At 43.0% G+C, this 19,773-nt stretch overlaps 1 protein-coding gene across 1 annotated transcript; it reads right to left on the reverse strand.

The window, feature by feature from the left end:
* Window positions 1-919: 919 nt before the first annotated feature.
* On the reverse strand, window positions 920-18,781 carry XK (X-linked Kx blood group antigen, Kell and VPS13A binding protein). Its single transcript, XM_005484386.4, has 3 exons — window positions 18,242-18,781; window positions 9,915-10,177; window positions 920-4,866 (listed from the first exon to the last, which is right to left on the reverse strand). Exons 1-3 carry the CDS (start codon window positions 18,736-18,738, stop codon window positions 4,040-4,042), a joined length of 1,587 nt encoding a protein of 528 aa, XP_005484443.2. The 5' UTR covers window positions 18,739-18,781; the 3' UTR covers window positions 920-4,039.
* Between the last annotated feature and the right edge of the window lie 992 nt (window positions 18,782-19,773).

Consider the following 19,773-nt stretch of genomic DNA (forward strand, 5'->3'; position numbering starts at 1 on the left):
TCTCTCTGCCATATTACTGTACCTTCATGTTTCTGTGATGATTCCCAACTGAGTTGAGGCACTCACCACAACTTCATTTTAAAATACAAGATTTTGATAATGTCTTGCAAACATCTGAGTTCAATGCACTATTTTCTTTGCTACATAAGACCTTCAAATAGGTAAAAAGTGATAGAAAATGGTTAATTGTTTTAGGATAAATATTATCAGCAACTATGGAGGAAAGGTAAAGGAACTACTTGTAAATGAAAAAAAAATAAATTAAAATAACAATTTAGCAGTCTCATGTATCCAGCAATTCTGTCATAGGGAGTGCAGCTCTTACTAGCACACAGTAGTGTCAGTCACCACCAGGACTTCTAAAATCTTTTCTCAATGCTCATGTAATTGATGTACACATATTACAACTTGTCACAATGTATCTAATTACACACATATTTAAAAAATATATGTCTATTTTATCTATTTAAATTTAGAAATACACGTGTTGCAAAGTTTTTGTTCATTCCTATCCTCAGTCATGACTTTGCTAGATACTCCCAGGGTGAGATATAAGTATATGGTAAATCCAGATGAATGTAAAACAAGTGTGCAGAGAAGAAGTTAAAATATTCTTTATAAGGTAACAATTTCTTCCTAATTCTCAGTGTAAACCAGTAAACATTCTCACACTGACAATGAATAAGCTACACTAATCTTGTTCCATACAACACTGGCCTCTTAAACTGCCCCCCTCTTACAAAATGTTCTTCTAAACAGCAATGGAAGCATGGGGGTAAAGAGCTCCTAAATCAGTCACAGATTAATTCTTCTCTTGAAAACATTTCTGCTGCTATGAGGTGACAGATGACAGTGTGCTCTGTTACCTTTACTTCAGATTTCTTGAAAGCAGCACACTAAGAACTGACACCAACACAACTTGAGGGATAGTTTCAACTTTTTAATTGGTGCTGTTTTACAAGTATAAAAGAAAACCCATGTGTCAGATCTTGCATACTCTTATACACACAAATAATCCTTGCTGAGCCATCCTTTTTGTGACTCAGGACTACTCAAAAGAGTAGAGTTGTCAGCAGTAGCCCTAAACCCTTCCATGGAACACACAGGCCCCTCTAACATTTATAGAGGAGAGTAAAAGCACAGTGAACTTGCAGCAAGAGATCACTCATTCATACACAGACATTGTACTCATACTCTCATGTCTTATGTCTTCTTCATGCAGCCACTGGATGTACTGATAACAACACCCTCCATTATCTGGAGAAAAACTGCCTCTCCCAGCTTTACAGCACACTTCAGAAAAAGCAGCTGCTCCCTTCAAGGCCTGGTCTGACACAGCATCGTTGTGTCTCTGACTCCCTCCTGCACCTTTCCAGCAGCAGTGGCAGCACAGCTGGATAAACCACCCTGGGCCATAGTGACACCAGGCACTGCACAGCAACAGCCCCCCATGCTGGAGAAGTGTTTGAACTGTATCTGGTTATTCTGCACAACTAAGGCAAAACCATAGGATAGCAATAGAACCCATATAAACTCTTTTTTTCCCCTCTCATAACAGTGATTTCAATATTCATCTCCCTATGCATGCACTTCAGGAGACTGGTATAAAAATAAGAAGTAATGTGACACCCTCTCTAAATATGTATCTAGAGTCTTCTGTGAGGTTTAATGGTGCTCCCTGTGTATTCATCCTGGGCTCCTGGCTCTGCACCTCTCCTACATTTGCCTTCACTGTAGCACCAACCTGGCTGAGGTTTGTGAAGCTTTCACTGTTTCCAAATGGCACAATCACAACTGCACCACCACTTACAGTGTCCAAATTCTGCTTTAAGCTCTCTCTTTAGATATGAACTACCACTACATATGAAGCCACTTTTAAAATTTTCCCCCAAAGACTAACATTTCTGACCTGGGTACATCTGTAGATAGGCAGCCACTGTAATTCCCTGATTATTGATACTGATGAGTGTCCCCCTATAAAGACAGATACTCAGTTTTGGATAAGAACACCAGAAAATTTGAGCCTGTGGGCTGAATTCCACAGGTTTGGAAGAAAAGGTTACCTTCTCCCTTGCTTCTTTAACTCTCTACTGAAAAAGAAAAAGCAATAATATTTTACATCTAGAAAAGCACAGAGAAATCTTGTACTGTACTTTCACATACAAAGGTACAGAGAAACACCCTTGTGTCTTCAAGGAGTCACTTCACTATTCTTTTCTCCTCTCCTCAGAGAAATTAGAACGGAGGTGTTTGGTGTCTTCCCCAGACATGAGGCACATTCCCATGGCAAAATCAGGCCAACAATCCCATTACCACCCACCAATAATTTAATGACATCTACATACACATACCATACATAGACACATATTTAGCAAAATGAAAACATAACTCCATAATAAAACTGAAATATGAAGACATTCACTTACACTGTAGTAAAGAAAAAAATAAAAGCAGGTTATGTCTTTGCAGCACTGCAGGTGACATATTTCATTAAAAATGACCCAAGACCTGAGTTTGAGACACTTCTAAAACAATTATGATGATGTCATCCCTATTAAGAACTTCACATCCTGCATGAGGACAGAATGAAGACTAAGCTTCAAGCACTGGGAGATGCTTTAGTCATCAATTATTTGTTTCCATGAGCAGCCATAATGTGTAACACTCAAAAGAAATGTTAGGAAGGTGCTAAGCAAACAAAGTGCAAAATGCTTTCACTTAATTTGTGAAAATACATATGGGTCTGTGCATTTTCACTAAATTCTTGTGTGTTCATCTGCTAAAGCTTTCTCGGAAATTTAAAAAACACAGAAACACTTTTATTTGTGGTGATGTATTGCTGAGAACAAAAAGTCAATGACTTCCATCTTCTCTTTCAGCCTTCAGTATCAGACTTCAGGGTTGTGATACTTCTGAGGTTAAGAAGTCAGAGGGTTTTGAATTAATGATATTAAACCAATCATAACAAATCACAGCTCAAAAAAGAAGGAACCAGTGTCTTCTATGCAAGTACAAAAAGTCAATGAGCTGCCTACTTGGGGCACTACCAAACCCCTGATGATCAGGGAAGTGCTCATCTCTCTAACTTCAGCCATCTAAAAGTAAGATGGATAGTCAGAACTAATTGTGAAGGTATCTGGTTAACACTGAGTAACAGGTTTCCAGAGAGTGATTCCTATCATCTACATTTTGATATGGGGTGAGTCACTCCCTGGAGATGTGCACTGAAGAGCACCTACATGACTGGTACATACTGCCTGCCCAGCCTCAAATATTTATATAAAAAGAACACCACCCTGACACCAAAAGATCACAAAGTATTAAAGAAATAATAATGAGAGAAAAATGAGCTATTCCAGAACATCACAATTAATGTGTTAAATTTACTTCCCTTACTAACAAGCAGTAAACATGAAGGGTGAAACAGTGCAAAGCCAATAACCCCTCTGTCCATCCTCAGTAACAGTCACATTTCTGTGTCAGTGCTGGCTAATTGGCTGTTTCATGGCAACCCAGACTACAGTGCATTGTGCAAGTCCAATTCTACTACCACTGAGAGAAGTATTATCTTATTACACTGATTAGAGTGTAAAATAGTCTGCAATTTGATCAAAGCAGACCACAGCTACAATCCATACATAGTCCAGGTCTAAGCTCTGTTTCCATGCTAGGGTGGCATGCCATGGGACATCCTGTCTGAAATAAAAGTCATTGCCTTACATCCTCAGACTTCCTGAGTAAGGTGAGCATCACGACAGTTTCTGAATGATATCTCCAAAAATGACTTAAAATCAGCATGTGACAATAAACCTATGTGCAAAAAGCTCTGAAATAGAAATCTACAAACAACGATTGCTCTCCATACACAAACACAAATACTCATACACTGCTCTCCACAAAAAACAGGCATGTCAGCCATCATGCAGTGTTACATCTGCAAGAAAGAAATCCTACCCACAAGACACAATGTCTAAGATACACAATGCTCCCAGCAGGTGATCTGCCACCTTCCAAAGGCACCTACTTGCTTCCAATTGTACTAGGCATTGGAAGAAACACTTTGATGGATATTCCTGTTTTGGGAATCTATCGTCTTGCTACTGCCCCGTGCCTCATCAGTGTTTTCAGGAGATTTTATCACCACGTTGCCTGTCAGTAGAGAGGATTTTTGATGCTGGCAAATTAAGTAGAGAATCTTGAAACACGACAACAAAGCTTCAGTAACGCTGGAGGAGAAAAGTTTTTTGCACGGGTGACAGAACTGGTAGAACACCAACATGAAGAAGATGCCCATGCAGTAACCTATCAGGAGCTGCAGGAACAGCATAGGGGCACAGACATAGAGGTAGAAGTCAGTTCTGTAGATGTACCACATGAGCAGGAGGAAGGCATTCTCCATCAGCCGCACGATGTAGTACACGGTCATGCGGTACCAGTTCTGCGATTTGCTGATCAGGTCGGGGTCGCTGAGCTCCACCTGCGCTGCCGACCAGCAGAACATGTTAATGCCGGCGTACAGGAACGTGAGAAGGCACAGGACGATGGTAGTGCCCAACCTGCTCAATTCCTTCTCTATATTCTCAGGAAATGGCGACTTGCTAAGCCAGAAGAGAATCCAGGGGTAGAGGAAGAACCCTAAGAAATTCAGCAGCACGACGACAAAAACCCAGATTTGAAGGACTGAACCGAAAAGCACCAGCACCGTGACTCGTGTGGCGATCTCAAAGCTCCTCCACATGAATATGCAGAGGTAGGCGGCAGGTTTCACACGGACATTGTAATCGTCGTACTTTATCTTAATGGCCAGGATGTTGCAGCGTAAGGCGCCATAAACGATCGAGAGGAGAGAGAGCACCATAAAAACACCTACAGAGAGAAAAGACAAATCAGGAGCTTCATCTTAGCAGCAGGCATTGCATCTGCAGTCATTGTCGCTGCACTCCTGGGGATTCCCAGCAGGGTGCAATGCCACGGGAGCCATTCCCAGCCCATACTTGTGCGAAGGAAATGAACTCTAGCCCAGCAAAACCCAGCACATGACTCTAATACTACCTCCTATTTTGGTCCCTGCTTGATAGTTATTCAGGAAGCTGGTGAGAAAAAGAAGGCACTCAGCAGCCATAAGTGTCTGTCCGTCCTCCCCCTGCCCAGGGCTGTTCATACACAGGCTGTCCTTGGTAATTTCACAGCTCAGTAATTACAGCATCCAACTTGCTCCCTAACTCCCACAGTACTCCACAAGGAACAGGGGTGCTACTCCCTTTCCACACTGATGAAAAACTGCAAAATAGAAGCTGAAACTTTGGAGTAACTTGGACACGCAGATAACTTGGTGCTTGTGAAATTCTGTGTCAAAGCAAATCACAAAAAAGCTATGTGATACAGCTCAAAATTGAAAGCTGAAGGAATTTAAACCCAATACTGTCCCCATTGTCTCTGGCTGTGTAGAGAGATATTTACTCACCTGCATGCACTGTTTTCCTGTACATCAATTTTATTTATACACTAATCTGTACCATGCATTAAAAAAGACCCACTCCTATTAAAAATGTCCTTAAATTCAGATTAATTTTCATCACCTCCCACCTACCCAGAATCCCTGAAAGGTAGGTTTCACATTTAAATTCTGCAGAAAGTGAAGGCAAAGACCAGATGTTACCTGGCACAGCAGGAGGGCATCCTGTCTTGCCTTATTAAGTAGGTACAAATGTACATGAATACTGAACACAGAGAATAAAAAAAATGCCAACTGTCCGCGGGTTTTTTTGTATTTGCATGTACAATTATATAAATATTTGTTCACAATTTTTACAAACATGCTGAATAGCTGATATTGCCTCAGATATAATAATTAGAGTTTGGAATTCCTAATTATGTCAATTACATTTGCAATGCTTAGCAACCAGTGTTTTCTGCAGCCTTCAATTGGTTTGTGTGCCAATATCCTACAAATAAACATTTGTATCCTATAAATAAACTGAATTCCCTGTTTTGCTATAGCTATATGGCCAAAATTATGAGGGTTTGGAGTTTTTTTCTAATTATAAGTCACTAATTTCTATGCAATCTTTTGGGAGAAACAAATGTATTTTAAGACCTCTAGCAACGTTTTAAGAGAATTTTCTCTATCATTTCAGCTAATCTCTTTTCCATTATGACCCACAAACACCTCTGAATTACTTTGGAAAATAATTAAGTCTTTATATCTAATTTCCCAAGGCACTTAGTAAGGTGAAAAACATTTATCATTTTATATGGTAATTTTGTACATGCCAGTTTGGTGGTGCATATATTCTCTGAAAATGTTTATGCTGAAATTGTTTGTAGGTAGTCAGTAGTTTCTACATCTTTCTTACAGCACTGAGTGATGTCTCTGATAATAACTTAAAATAACCATGTGACAGTAAACTTATGTGCAAAAGACACATAGAGCTGGGCATTTTTAATTGTTATGTCTTGGAAAAACATCAGGTGAAAGCAGAACAATGGGTGAGTTCAGTCAAGAATATTGCTTGACGTCCTATGGCTTTTTACAAAATCTTTCCTGTAGTTTTGAGCTGTGAAAGAACATAAATTCCAGCAGCTCATGAAGCAAAAGAATGTTCTCAGAGTAAAGGAACATAAAGATGTACCCACTGGAGACTGAGTGCTGCTGTGCTGGAACTCTGCTTGCTTTCTGCTTTGACAAGCTGAAACACTGATGTTATTCCCCATTTTCACTTTAGGGAATCTATATTAATCTCAAACCTATCTTGTAAACTCAAGCTTTCAAAAGAGGCATTTCTCCATTGACAGAAAATAAGTCACGCTGACTCCGGTTTAACACACTAGTCCAGTCCTACTTCTTTCCTAAAAGCTCATCATTGTCACCAAACCTTCAGTTCAAACATAATTTTTAACTCTGTGAGAAAGATGGTTTGAAGCAACCACAAAGGGAAATACCAGAGGGTGACACTGTTGCTTTTACTCATCCTGAGCAGGGAAAGAAATGTAAATTTAAAACACAAAGTATTTTCCCCTGGAACATTTCCAAATCCTCCAATAGTCCTTATAAAGGTGGCAATTCTCTTCTTCCTTCCTCTTCCCAAAGGGCTTTTACTTACAAATCAGAGGTGGACACTCACAGAGTCATCCAGGGAGGCACTGATTTGCTTTGTTGTGTTTTGTTATTACAGCTGAAGTCCTTTCAAGACCTGGTCCTTCCCACTTCAAAAACTGCTAAGATAGTGAATTCTGCTCTAGGTGAGCTACTTCACAAGTACCACTGAGATCTATTGTAGATACTACAGTTATATGTATACAAAATAGAACTAGGACTCAGATTAGGCTAATACATGTGGGTTTCCAATGTTGCATTACATCCAACACTTTTACACTTTTCATAATAAACAGTCACCAAAGCTTTATGTTGCTCATCACTGACCTCAAGAGCTGGTCCTGCTTTTGCAGCTCTCTACTTGTCTTGATCTTACATTTTTGTCAGACTGTGAAATGGCAATTTTGAAGAATGCCAGACACTGGCAAGACCGCAATAATCCATAAGAAAACATCCAGAGAAATTAATGAATGCCATGAGGTACACAAGAAATTTGCAGCATGGCTCTGGCTGACAAAGGGCTCATCAAGGATGCATGTTCTTTTCACAAGTGTTTAAGCCAACACTGGAAGCACTAAGGAGTTTCAAACAGATTTGAAAGGGACATGCCATGCCCCCAGCATGATGGTAAAACAGCTTCAGGTTCTCAGGTGATATCAACCTCATTACCCTGAACAAGCAGAATTTACACAGAATGACAAGGGTTGTAGGAATCCAGAAAAATAACAGATTGATGAAGACACAAGACAAAACGCATGGAAACCAAATTCAAGACAGTGATCATTATAACAGATGCAAATGGAGGACAGCCTGAAATTTGGAGGACCAGAGTCAAAGAACAGGGAAGCTGAAGACATCTGAAGTGTGGAATAAGAACTGGGCTGGCTGGATAAGAGACACACAACAAGAATATGGCTAGGACTCTTGTTTCTCTGATGAATGACCTCTAACAGACATCGACACCTTTCCTAACACTTTCTTTTCCTTTGCATTTCTGTATTTTAGAATTATATCTGTATGGAGATGCTCCTGGGAAGCATGAAAAAACTGCTGCATTTGCAAGTGGGTTCACCAAACTCTGGTGAGCCAGCTTATCTCTGGTCATTTCACCCAAGGAATGTCACTTATCAGTTTGTGATTACAACTTATCTCAGCAGAGATAAGCTAGAAGCAATAGAGCATTACAAATGATTATTAAATATGCAATTCTCTGATAATCTAGAACGCAGGACTTTTTGTAAATCATGATCACTAAGGTCAAAACCAGTAATAAAAGAAAGACAATAAAAAGGTGACCTTTCTCAAGTAAATGCCATCTACATCAAAGCGACTGGAAATGTTGATAATTGCACAGTTCAGCAAAGGATTCAATCACATTGTCTCCGTCCCACATCATAAGTGCCATGGTTATTTGATGGACCTACCTTACTCATGAAGAACTCAGGGACGTGAAGCAGTAATGTCTCACTCAGGGACTTGAAAGAATAATGTCTTCCAAGAAACTACTGCTATCATGTTCTAGTTTTGGCTGGGGTAGAATTAATTTTTTTTCTAGTAGCTGATACAGTGCTGAATTTGGATTCAGTATGAGAATAATGTTGATAACACACTGTTTTAATTGTTGCTCAGCAGTGCTTTAAGTCAAGGACTTTTCAGTTTCCCACACTCTGCCACTGAAGAAGTACACAAGAAGCTGTGAAGAAGCACAGCCAGAACAGATGACCCAAACTATCCAGAGGGATATTCCATACCATTGGTATCATACTCAGTGTATTGACTGGGGAGAGTTGTCTGGGAGAAGCCAATCAATGCTAGGTGATGGTTTGTGCATCACTTGTCTTTCTTGGGCTTTATTCTTTTCCCTCTCTCCCTCCACCCCTCTCTATTCCCTTCATTACTACTACTATTATGATTATGATTATGATTATGGTTATTATTATTATTATAATTATATTTGACTTTATTTCAATTAGTAACTTGCACCTTAGCCTCAGCCTCCCTAGCTGTGTAAAGATCCTCTCAGGGCCTTAGAGATACAAGAGCTATTTAGTGTTTCAGTGGAAATGCACCGTCAAGTTCACACAGGTGCCAAAGTCCTTTCTCACACTGAAAAGCTGATTGTCCCATGATGGTTCTCCATTTAGCAGTGTGCCAGAAAATCAAGAGCATATCATAGAAGCAAGATGCTGAGTTCCACAAGATGCAGTGTCCTGGTAAGCCCATGTTGGTGAAAGCTTAACAGCTTGGGTCCAGAGATGAGATGACCACACTTGCACAGCAGCTTACTGAGCCCTGACTTTTGATCCCAGAATCAGAGTCTGGCACAAGTAAAGACAGTTCATGTACTCAGTTCATATTTAAAACTGCACTCCTAAAAGTACATCTTCCCTGAGGCAGCATGACAAAACATGCTCTGCAGTGTACCTCAAGGAATTTTCCAGAAAGTTTTGCTCAAAAAACAAAATGGAACAGAAGTAATTTTAAAATTCTTCATGAAGACAGCTTAGGGTTAGGGTTAGGGTTAGGGTTAGGGTTAGGGTTAGGGTTAGGGTTAGGGTTAGCTCAGTCCCTCCAGCTGCCTCCCTCTCACACCATAATGGTCACTTTATCAAATCAGTTTTTTTACAGCAACCCAAGTGTGCCACAGAAGGTGCCATAGTCTAGAACATGACTATATAAACTTGAAAGCAACATCACCACCAAAAGCTACCAGGGAGATGAAACCCACTGCAGATATCTTGGTTCTTGTGCAAGGCAGCTATAACTGACTGTTCTCCCACCCAAACACCAAAAAGGTCATAGCAACAGCTCCACCTACTTCTGGCCACGGTGACCTCCTGCTGCAGGACAGAGATGTAGAGCTGGAGCGTGAGCTGGGGCGCTGAGCCCAGGAAGGCCTGGATGACAGAGACCCTGCTGAAGGCAGACCTGTGTGTGAGCAGCTTGCCCTCAGTCTGTCCCACCTCCTTCTCCACTTCTTCTGAGTGCCCATCCTTGGGCAGCTGCCTCTTCTTGGTGATGCTCACATAGGGATCTTCAACTCTGCCAGCATGGAAGTAAATGTAAAGGGCTTCCACACACCTACAAGCAAACAAGGAGATAGAGTAACAGGGAAAAATGAAAGAATGAAAGGTCTCCCCAGTTCCTGGCATTCTAAGCAGTCACATACTAAGTCCTAAGACATTTTTTCATAGAGCAAAGCCTGCAGGTTTTCTCCTCCTGATAAACTTGGAATATGACAGATTTCATTCTTTAAAACAAAAATTACATGTTACTAGAGGGCAGAAACCTGGCAGTGCCCTTTGGGCAGCTTGTAGTACTCAGACTTTGGAGGAGGTTTAATTATTTCCTATGAGCAGCCCTTGCTCTCTGCTATCCCATTAAAGTCCTTAAACTGCTCATCCACTACAAGGATGCCAAAGCCAGGACCTAAATTGGAAGTGTGTTTCTTCAGCTACTCATGTATTTTTCTTTATGTTATTGATACATCTGTGACATGCTAATGGGACATGGCAACAAACCCACTTTTCATACCTTTGCCTTAAAACATCTGAAGGGGGAAGCTTGGGGTATAAGCAGGTGCACATACCTCAAAACTTTATCAAGCAATGGTTCAAAACACCAGTAACATGCAAGACCAGTGAGAAGGAGCAGTTTTGAGCCTCACAACCCTTGAAATCAACATTATTTTTTTAAAGGCACAAGAATAGGAGCTTTAGTTCTCAAGTAGGCTTATGTTTACTGTTCTATTAAAGAAATATTATACATAATCTGGCAAAAAAGATTCTAACTCAGAAGATGCAGTGTTTCCAGTTGCTGCAGCTCTTCATACTTTAAACACAGTGGGAGCCAAAGCCTCTTGTTTATACAGGTCTAACTTACTGCCAGCTAACTCCCAAGGAACAAACTGGTGCCAGCACATACACTTCTGCTCATAAATTACATATTGTTACACTATTTGCTGCCTTCACCCACGCACAGAGATAAATCCATACATTTGGGAGAGAACAGAAAAGGTTGTCTCCAGAAAATGCTGCAGCAACAAGGACAATCTGGCTCCTGAGTATAAAAGAAGATAACAGCCCCAGAGAGATATCTGCAAGGAAAGAACATCTTTCTCAACTTCCTTCCAATGGTTGTTTTTTAACTGGCAATTTTTTTTGAAAACTAGTTCATAGTTTCATAAAGTTTACTCATGAAGAGTAGTTCTAAGAGAACTCCTTGGGTATGAAGGGTGCCTGTCCTTGGGCAGGCTTGGGCATCACACAGGACCCAAAACACACTGGGAAATATTCACCCTTGTCTAGGAAGTAATAACAAACAGGGAACAGGTGACATCACAAGATGAAGGCGAAAGGAGAAGAAAAAAACCCAAACTACTGTTTAATTTAATTAATTTTACTTCTTTTTTTTCTCTAATTGGACCACTAGCAAGTTTCAAATGCTCTAGATGAAGAGCAGTTTTGGGGTTGTGTAGTACTATTCCTGATTCACTAGGCTTCAGCTATCATTATGACTAAAGCTATTCAATAATCCTGCTGCTCTGGATGCTCCATTCACAGAGGTGACTTTCTGTCTTCCCCTCATTAATCTTTTCACTCCCTGTCAATCTTGTTCCACATGAAAGAATCCATACAGCCAAAACGAAAGTGTGAAAAATTAATAAAGCGCTGTGGCTTTATGAAGCCAGCATAGATTCTGAAACCAGCAAATCGATTTTATTCCAAAAAAAAATGAGACCATTTTGTCTCATTTAGTATTCACAGCCATGCATTCACCCTGAGCTGAGGGCAAGTCTGAGTATATTATAGAACACTGGATCTCAGCATCAGGCTCTGAACTCTTGCTGTGTGTGATTAGAAGCAGATATAGTCTAGGGACCCATCAAAAAAAATATGTAGTGATCCCATTAAGGAGATCAGATTTATGAGACTACTACAATAGCAAACATTATAACCAACCAAACTCAGAGTTTTGGAGCAAGCATTTGATTTTTATTTATTAGCTGGATATTAAGTAGCAGGATATTGTTTGTGATGGGGATTTTTTGACCATACAGAAAAGCAAACATAATGTGAAATGGTCTGATGAGCAAACCTTAGATCTAAATGGGGCTTTTACCACTACAACAGAGTAATAAAAAATGCTATATGCAAGCATTCAGATTACATTGATAATGATGCCCATTTTCTCCCAGGCCCTGCCAGTCACATGCAAGAGTGTTTCTGGAAGTCAGGCCTTCTGGGACAAATACCAAATACATTCAGCTGGTGCCACTGCCCAAGCAACTGCCTCCAGCAGGAGCAGACTGGCAGCTGACACACCAGAAAGAACAAGCATCAGTCTATAAGTTTAAGGAATAAAGTGTGGGAGGGGCACAGGCACTTGAATGACCATGCAGATGAGAAGGGTCTAGAACTATGTTGTTGCTGTGTCAGACTGTGGCTTTGCCTATGAAGCACATGCTGAGGGGTTGGGCATCTTGTCTTTAAATGAACTGCCTGGCTTGCTCTTTTTAGCATGAAATACAACTAAGACACACAGCAAGAAGGGGATTTCTTCGTGGCAGCTTTCCCCCACAGTTACAATCTCCTGCAGCATGGTGAATTCCACAGAAGCCTCACTGCTGCTCTGCTCCAGAGGGACAGGAGTGAGAGATCCCAACTTCTGCACAATCCAATGATGTTTAGGGCCACTCCAAGAGCCCTTCACACAGTGTCAAGAGCAGAAGGCAAGCAGCTGCCTGTGTCCTCTGCATGTACAACTGGCACTGACAACCCCAGCACTGGCTGTGCAGGAACTAAAATTGCTCTGAGAAAAAAAAGTCAGATCTACTTTCTTAAGTGAAAGTTAAGAGGTAAGAAAAGGATGGTGCTGTTTTCTCCCCGGCTGCCATATCCTGGCAGAAAGAAGAGCCATACTTTTCCAGGGATCCTGATGGTGCTCACAAAGAGTGATTCAGCCCCAACACATTTGTCTTCTACACAGTAAGTAGGAGGAATAATCCTACCCTTATATACTTGCTGAGAGTGAGCACCTCATTCCCTCTTTTATCATGGATGCGTGGGATTGGAACACAGGCAAAATAATGGTGGTGTGAAGGGGGAGAAAGCAATGAAAACAGGGAACTTTCCACACCCAACCAGCACTCCAAGAACAAATGGCTATTTGAGACCTATCCATACACACCCTCTGAAAATGTACAAGTAGATTTCTCTGATAGAAAATTTTCACTAATTCCTTCTCTTTAGAGAAATATGCAAGAGACTTGTCAGTCCTGCAGATTTACTTACCTGCACCAGGCAAAGATCTGCTCCTCACTCACTGTTCTACCTTTTACCTGCACTGATTTCCTGTTCACCTCACCATGGACACCTAACACATCTGCTCAAGAATAAAGGAAATAAATAGCCTGAAGAGACTCTAAACATATCCTTCCCATCTGGAAAAGAGGGAGGCACATCAAGAGTTGTAAAGTTTAAAGCTGGGAGGATCTCCTACAGTGAGATCTGCTGATGAAGAAAGGGAAGTTTTTAGACCTGCTCTATTTTGAACTTTTAAGCAGGTCACTAGCAAAGGGAGACCACTCACAAGGGACAAAGTTTCTGCACAATATCACTGAAACAGTATCTGCACCATTAGAGCTTATTAGATTTCAAACTGCAGAATTAGATGCCCAAAACATGAATGACTGTAAAAAAATTGAGGGTTTTGTTTTTTCTTTTTACTTCCTGCAGCTCACAGAATCAAACTTTGGCATAGCAGCAGCTCCTCTGGCAGTCAGATGCAAGCTTCCTCCTGCATTTGCTGTCTACATGGTACATGTAATTGTTTCTCCTTATGCCTTGAGAAACAAAGCCTGATCCCATCAAAAAAAATTCTATTGTTTATATCCTTGTCCTATCATAACCTGAGGAAAACAGTCATTAGTGTTCTATATAGGGGGCCTGTTATATTTACTTGAGATTTGTTTTGCAGGAGTTCATCCTTCTGCTGACCCAGCCCTCCCCTGATTGCATCTCCTCACACAGAACAGGCTGGGCTCACACTGCACTAACAGAGCACCAGGGAACAGAGTTCCAAAGACACCTGCAGTCACAAAAACTTCCCTCTCCATGAAGCTGGTACCAGAAGGAAGCACTGCCAGGTTCTTTTGATGATGCCAGTTCAGTAGAGTCTTCAGTAAATCAGGTGGGAGGAGTCCCTGCATGAGCAGACTCACAGTCCCAGCACCACCAACATCCCCAGTGTGTGACTAAGCCCAGACTGGCCAAGTCAGTTTGTTGGAAATCTGCACTTCAGCTCTTGAACTTTTTGTTACTTGGAGAATTGAAAAGGGCAAGCTGGTTAACAGGGGATTCTGTGATGCCTATTATGAATGTAAGGACAAAAGGAGGCTCAGGGGGAACATTATTGCTCTCTACAACTCCTCAGGAGGTTGCACTGAGGTGGGGATCAATCTCTTCTCCCAAGATAACAAGAGACAGAACAAGAAGGAATGGTGTAAAGTTGGTCCCGAGAAGGTTCAGGTGGATATTAATAAAGATTTTTTCACTGAAAGGGCAGTCAGGCATTGGAATAAGCTGCCCAGGGAAGTGGTGTGAAGCACCACCATGCTTAGGAATGTTCAAAAGCATGTGGATGTGGTGTTCATGGACATGGTTTAGTGGTGAACAAAGTGGTGCTGGGTTATCAGTAGGACTCAGTGATCTTAGAGGTCCTTTCCAACCTAAACAATTCCCTGATTCTCTGAGGCGTTATTTACACTTAGAAGAAATCCTTAAGTGTAGAGCAGTACACCAGCAAAACCACATCCAGTAATTATGTATTGGAATTGCAGCAGTGCTTCAAATCTCAAGGTGACTTTGGTGCTACAAGTGCCACCCAAATGAAGGGAACAAAGAGACAAACCCTAGCACAGGAGCAGCCTGAGCCAGAAAGCTCATCATGACCTTCCCTAGAGAAAAGACAAAAGTAATAAACCTCTCATTGACAATGGCTACTATTTTAAATAATTTCTTCTGTTATAATTTATTTCATGTGGTAAAAGAATCTCCTTTTGCAAAAAAAAAAAAAAACCAACCAAACAAATAAAAAACAAAACAAACAAACAAAAAAAAAAAACCAAAACAAAACAAAAAACCCCCAAAACAACCTACCTGAATAAATCTTCTAAGCATCCAGACAAGTGCATTCATAAGGAGTGGCATTGACCTGAAATGCTGCAGGAGTCCCCATGATGCCCAGAAACCTGCAGTCACTTTGTTGCAGCCAAGTCTCTGCAGAGCCTCTGGCAAGCCTGCATCCTAAGGATCACAGCCAGGCCACTAAGGGGAATGGGAATTTTGCTCTACAAATTGCTCTGAATTTATAGAGAAACTCCTAGGGAGTGGGAGAAGAAATTAAAAAAGGGTGCATGAACAGCACACCAAAAGTCCTCTCTGGAAGAGGGATGCTACCTAATTTTAGTCCTTCCAGCAGCAGCAGCAGGACAGAGAGTGCCTCCCGAGCAGGTGGAGTGTGGGTGGCTGGGGAAGGTGGTGGCATGCAAGAAGGTTCTGTAAGAGAAAGTACTTTTTTTCCATCACTCAGATGATTCAAAATAGGCTGAATCATTTGGCTTGCAAGGTTAAATACCCTCCTTCCCTGCCAAGATATTCCCAAACTATTCCTCACATCTTAAGGAAGTTTTTTTTTAAGGAAAAGAGGAAGGGGGGAAAAAGTCTAGATTTTAAGACGATGAATAAAAACTCACACAACACATTTGGGCTGATGGTAAAGCAGTGCACTGATATCTGAGTACTTAAGTCTGAACAGAGAAATCCTGACTGTGCTGTATCAAACAGAGATAGTCAAAAAGTTGTTGTTAAGTTTCTTTTAAAGCCCTCCAAAGCTGCCAGCTCTCTGTTGCAGCATGTCACAGCCTCAAGGTTCTTAAATGTTTCATTCCCCTGCAACAAGCAGACAGAGCATGGAGGGGCTCCACTGTCTGTGTCCTAATTGACCTAATTTGACCCAGCCCTGCCTAAGCAGCCCTGGGCTGTGCTAGGGATGCACAGGAGTCCCAGCAGGGAGGATGGAGCCAGGCTTCACACGAGGGAAGCAGATGACAGAATAGCAGGATTCTCTGGAGCAAAGGAGCAGAGGTTTGCCTACAAGGATGGAGTAAAATGCCTCCAAGGACAATGGTCCTTTTCAGCTTACAAAAAGTAAAAGCCACAGTGCAGTGAGGATACAGCCAAAATACTCTTTGCCTTCTAGCTATCACCCCCACCTTGTGTGTAAGCCAGTCCACACAGGGTAGGAAGCCCCCTTACAAAGCAGGGAAAGGGAAGGTATTTTGTGTGCTAAAAACACAACAATATTTACAGTGCAGAGCTATATCTGACAGGAAGCAATCAGTTTCCTCTTCTGACAGATATTACAATCTTTAGCTGCAGGAAGGCAAGGAAGGAAAAAAACCCAAACCCCAAAACCCTTTACTGTCTGTGTCAGACCATTTTGACTTCCCAGACATTTGTGCTATATCCTACAAACTGACAATTTCCCTAGAAGTAAAGAGAGCTTGGTTTGTATTAAACTTTTAATTTGTAGAGTCCTTCCAGCCTTTAGTAGAAAATAAGTTTTTCAGGTAGTATGAATGTACTACTCTATTTAATTAGTAATTATAATTCCAGTTATCCTGGGTTTAGAGAGAGGTCAGCATACATCACTTTGTCATGCCTGAATGATGCCATGGGGACTATGGCATCATTGTCACTTGTGCTGTTGGCACAGCACATCCAGAACATCTCAAACCTCCTGGAAATGCTAAGTTTGTAAATCTTTGAGAAAGGAAAAAGTGCAGAGTCAGCAACACACTAGAGGACAGGGCTTTCATATGCTCACTGGTTTTACAGCAGTGGCTGCAGCTGGGAGCTCACCAGAGAGCAGGAACTGCATTCTGCACAAGATAAGATTTGTGTTGTAAACTGAAAATTTGATGTTGAAAAAGAAACAGAAAGTCAGGTAATGCTTGGTGGTTGAGGTCAAAATATAAATCTATGTTTCTTTTGTATAACTGAAAAGAAGATCCTTCAATTTCTTCTTGTTCCTCAAATCCTTGGTCTGCTTCCTCACATGTTCTGGCTTGACATTAGATTCTTTCCTTGTCTTACCTCAATAAATTGATTTATAATAACAATAGTCATGTACTTAATTTTTGATAGTTTCTTTCTCTTTGGTTCCTCTCCTATTTTCCAAAAGGGTGGAAGCAGTTTGTTCTTTAGCTTTTAGAAAACCAGAGCTCTTTCAGAATTGTAAAGCCACAACTTCAACATCTTTAAAATTTTAAGAAAGTAAGCAAAACAGCATAGTTATAAGAGAAGTCAATGTTTTTGAAGTGTAAGATATTTTGTAACATCCAAACTGTTCACCTTTCCTTAGCGTGAACAAATCTTTCTTTTACACACTATTCAGGAATTTCAAAAAGTTGGTGACACTTCTCCAAGCCTCTACTACATACACACTGCATTTGATTCCCTTTCTTTTTAAATAAAGAAATAGTATAAATTTAAAATTAATGCCCTCCAGAAACATGTTGTCTTGGAGTTGCACACTGCTGTAACTTTTCATCTATTTTTTTTTTTTTCCCTACGGGTGTTTTCAGTAAGACATGGAACTGAAATAGAGAAAATCTCCAAAGCAATTTGGGGCGGGAAGCTCACGTTTGGAAGGCAAAGCCAGACTAGAGCATCACTGATGTTCCATGGGATGGGACGGGTACTATCGTTGTGGAAGAAGGAGACACAGTGGAGGAATCGCCCGTTCTCTCTTGGAAGCGATCTGAGAGCAAAGCGCCGCGCATGAGGCAGCAGCGGACAGAAACAACCATCAGCAAGAAGCCCCAGGGATGCAAACCCAGCGCAGGGCGGGACGCGGAGGGGCTCTGGCGGCTCTCCGGGCCCGGCAGGGCTCAGCCCCTTTCCCCGGGGCCAGGTTTGTGCCCGAGGCATTCCCAAGGGACTGTTCCTCCCGCGGCTGCGGCAGGACGCGGGAGCGGCGGTGCAGAGCGGGAGCGGCCCCGCCCGCACCGCACCAAGGCCGGGGGGCTGCAGCCGCCCCCGGGCCCGGCCCCGGCCCCGGCCCCGGCGGGGACTCACCGACCTGACGAGCGGCCCCAGCTGCAGCAGGTGCAGCAGCAGCACCAGCGGGCGGTCGCGGCTCACGTCGCGGTGGATGAAGACCAGGCTGAGCTGCACCAGCGCGCAGGGAAAGAGGGCGAAGAGTAGCGTCAGCGTCTGCCACATGCGGTTCCCCGTGTCGTGGTAGCCCGCGCTCAGGCACAGCGCGGCCACCGTCTCGGACATGAAGAGGACGAGGGAGACGACGACGGAGCCCGGGAATTTCATCGCGGCGGCCACCCAAGCCCGGGCCGCCCTGCCGCGGCCGCCGCCTTGCACCGGGGCCCAGTCCCCGGCAGAGGGAGCGCCGGGCTCGCCGCTGGCCCGCGGCCTCTGCGGCTCGGCGCTGGATCCGGGCCGGGGCTCGATCCTGACCGCGCTTGGATCCTGCGTGGCCCTGGATCCTGGCCGGGGCTGCACCCTGGCTGGGCTGGGAGCGGGGGAAGGTTCCCCGGCCGTGCTCGGGGAGCTCCCCCTCATCGTGTCTGCTTCAGCCGTCACACACAGAACTGAACTGAGGGGGTTGGTGGGAAGGGGCGAGCGGGTGCCCCTGAGGGCGCTTGGTCAGACTGGGGGACCGCACAGCCGCGGCATCGCTTGGGCTGGAGAGGAACCACACCATGGCACTGAGTGCCACGTCCAGGCTTTCCTGAAGCCCCTCCAGGGACAGTGACTCCACCACTTCCCTGGACAGCCCGTTCCAATGTCTAATCACCCTTTCTGTGAAGAAATTCCTCTTACTGTCCAACCTAAACCTCTCCTGGTGCAGCTTTAGATCATGTCCTTTAGTCCTATCACTGTTTGCTTGTGAGAAGAGACTGACCTCCACCTGGCTACACCCTCCTGTCAGGGACTTAGTGATAAAATAGAGATCTGAAAGGAAGAGGCAAGGGCAAAGTCTGTACAGGAAGAAAAGAATCCTGTGCAACAATAAAGGCTGAGAGATGATTTAATTAATAAACAAACAAACCCACAACAAAACAAAACAAAGGCAGAAAAGGAGTTGTGAACGCAGGAGAGGCTCCCCTGACACACCCAGCTCAGAGTCCCTGATCAGGGCAGTGTGGCAGTGTCAGAGGTGCCCTTTTAGCTCTTTGCCAGGTGCCTCTCCCCTTGCTTGCCAGACCTTTTCCTTCAAAGGTTCCCTGGGCCACAGAACCCTGAGCCCTGCTGTGACACCAGCTGTTGACCTGCAGCATTTGCCTGCTGTCCCTGGGCCTTTCCCCCTCATCAGCAGGACCCTTTCTCCTTGACCACCAAAATTGTGGAGTCCTTCTGGAGATATGTATGGTCACCCCAGCAGTATTGCCGACGCCTGCATGGATGAGCAGCACAAGGTGACAGCCTGAAGAGAAGACAAGCCTTTGTAATCCCTCCATGAAATCCTGAACCTGAGCACCTGGCAAGAAACAAAACTGAGGTACCAAGCCAGGTTGGCAGATGGTGCCTGTGTCCTGCACAGGAGTCTCCAGTCATCACTTCTCTCCTCTTGGTGCATGTACTTGGTTCATGCTC

Source organism: Zonotrichia albicollis, chromosome 2 (genome assembly GCF_047830755.1).
Source record: "Zonotrichia albicollis isolate bZonAlb1 chromosome 2, bZonAlb1.hap1, whole genome shotgun sequence".
Classification (NCBI taxonomy): Eukaryota; Metazoa; Chordata; class Aves; order Passeriformes; family Passerellidae; genus Zonotrichia; species Zonotrichia albicollis.

What these genes read in the sequence shown, in the direction of transcription:
- XK (XM_005484386.4), bottom strand. Translation starts at nt 18,738, where the DNA reads ATGAGGGGGAGCTCCCCGAGCACGGCCGGGGAACCTTCCCCCGCTCCC. An exon ending in CAGCTGGGGCCGCTCGTCAG is followed by an intron (nt 10,178 to 18,241) that starts GTCGGTGAGTCC and finishes GTTTGCTTGTAG; the next exon opens with GTGTGTGGAAGCCCTTTACA. An exon ending in GGAGGTCACCGTGGCCAGAA is followed by an intron (nt 4,867 to 9,914) that starts GTAGGTGGAGCT and finishes TTCTCTCTGTAG; the next exon opens with GTGTTTTTATGGTGCTCTCT.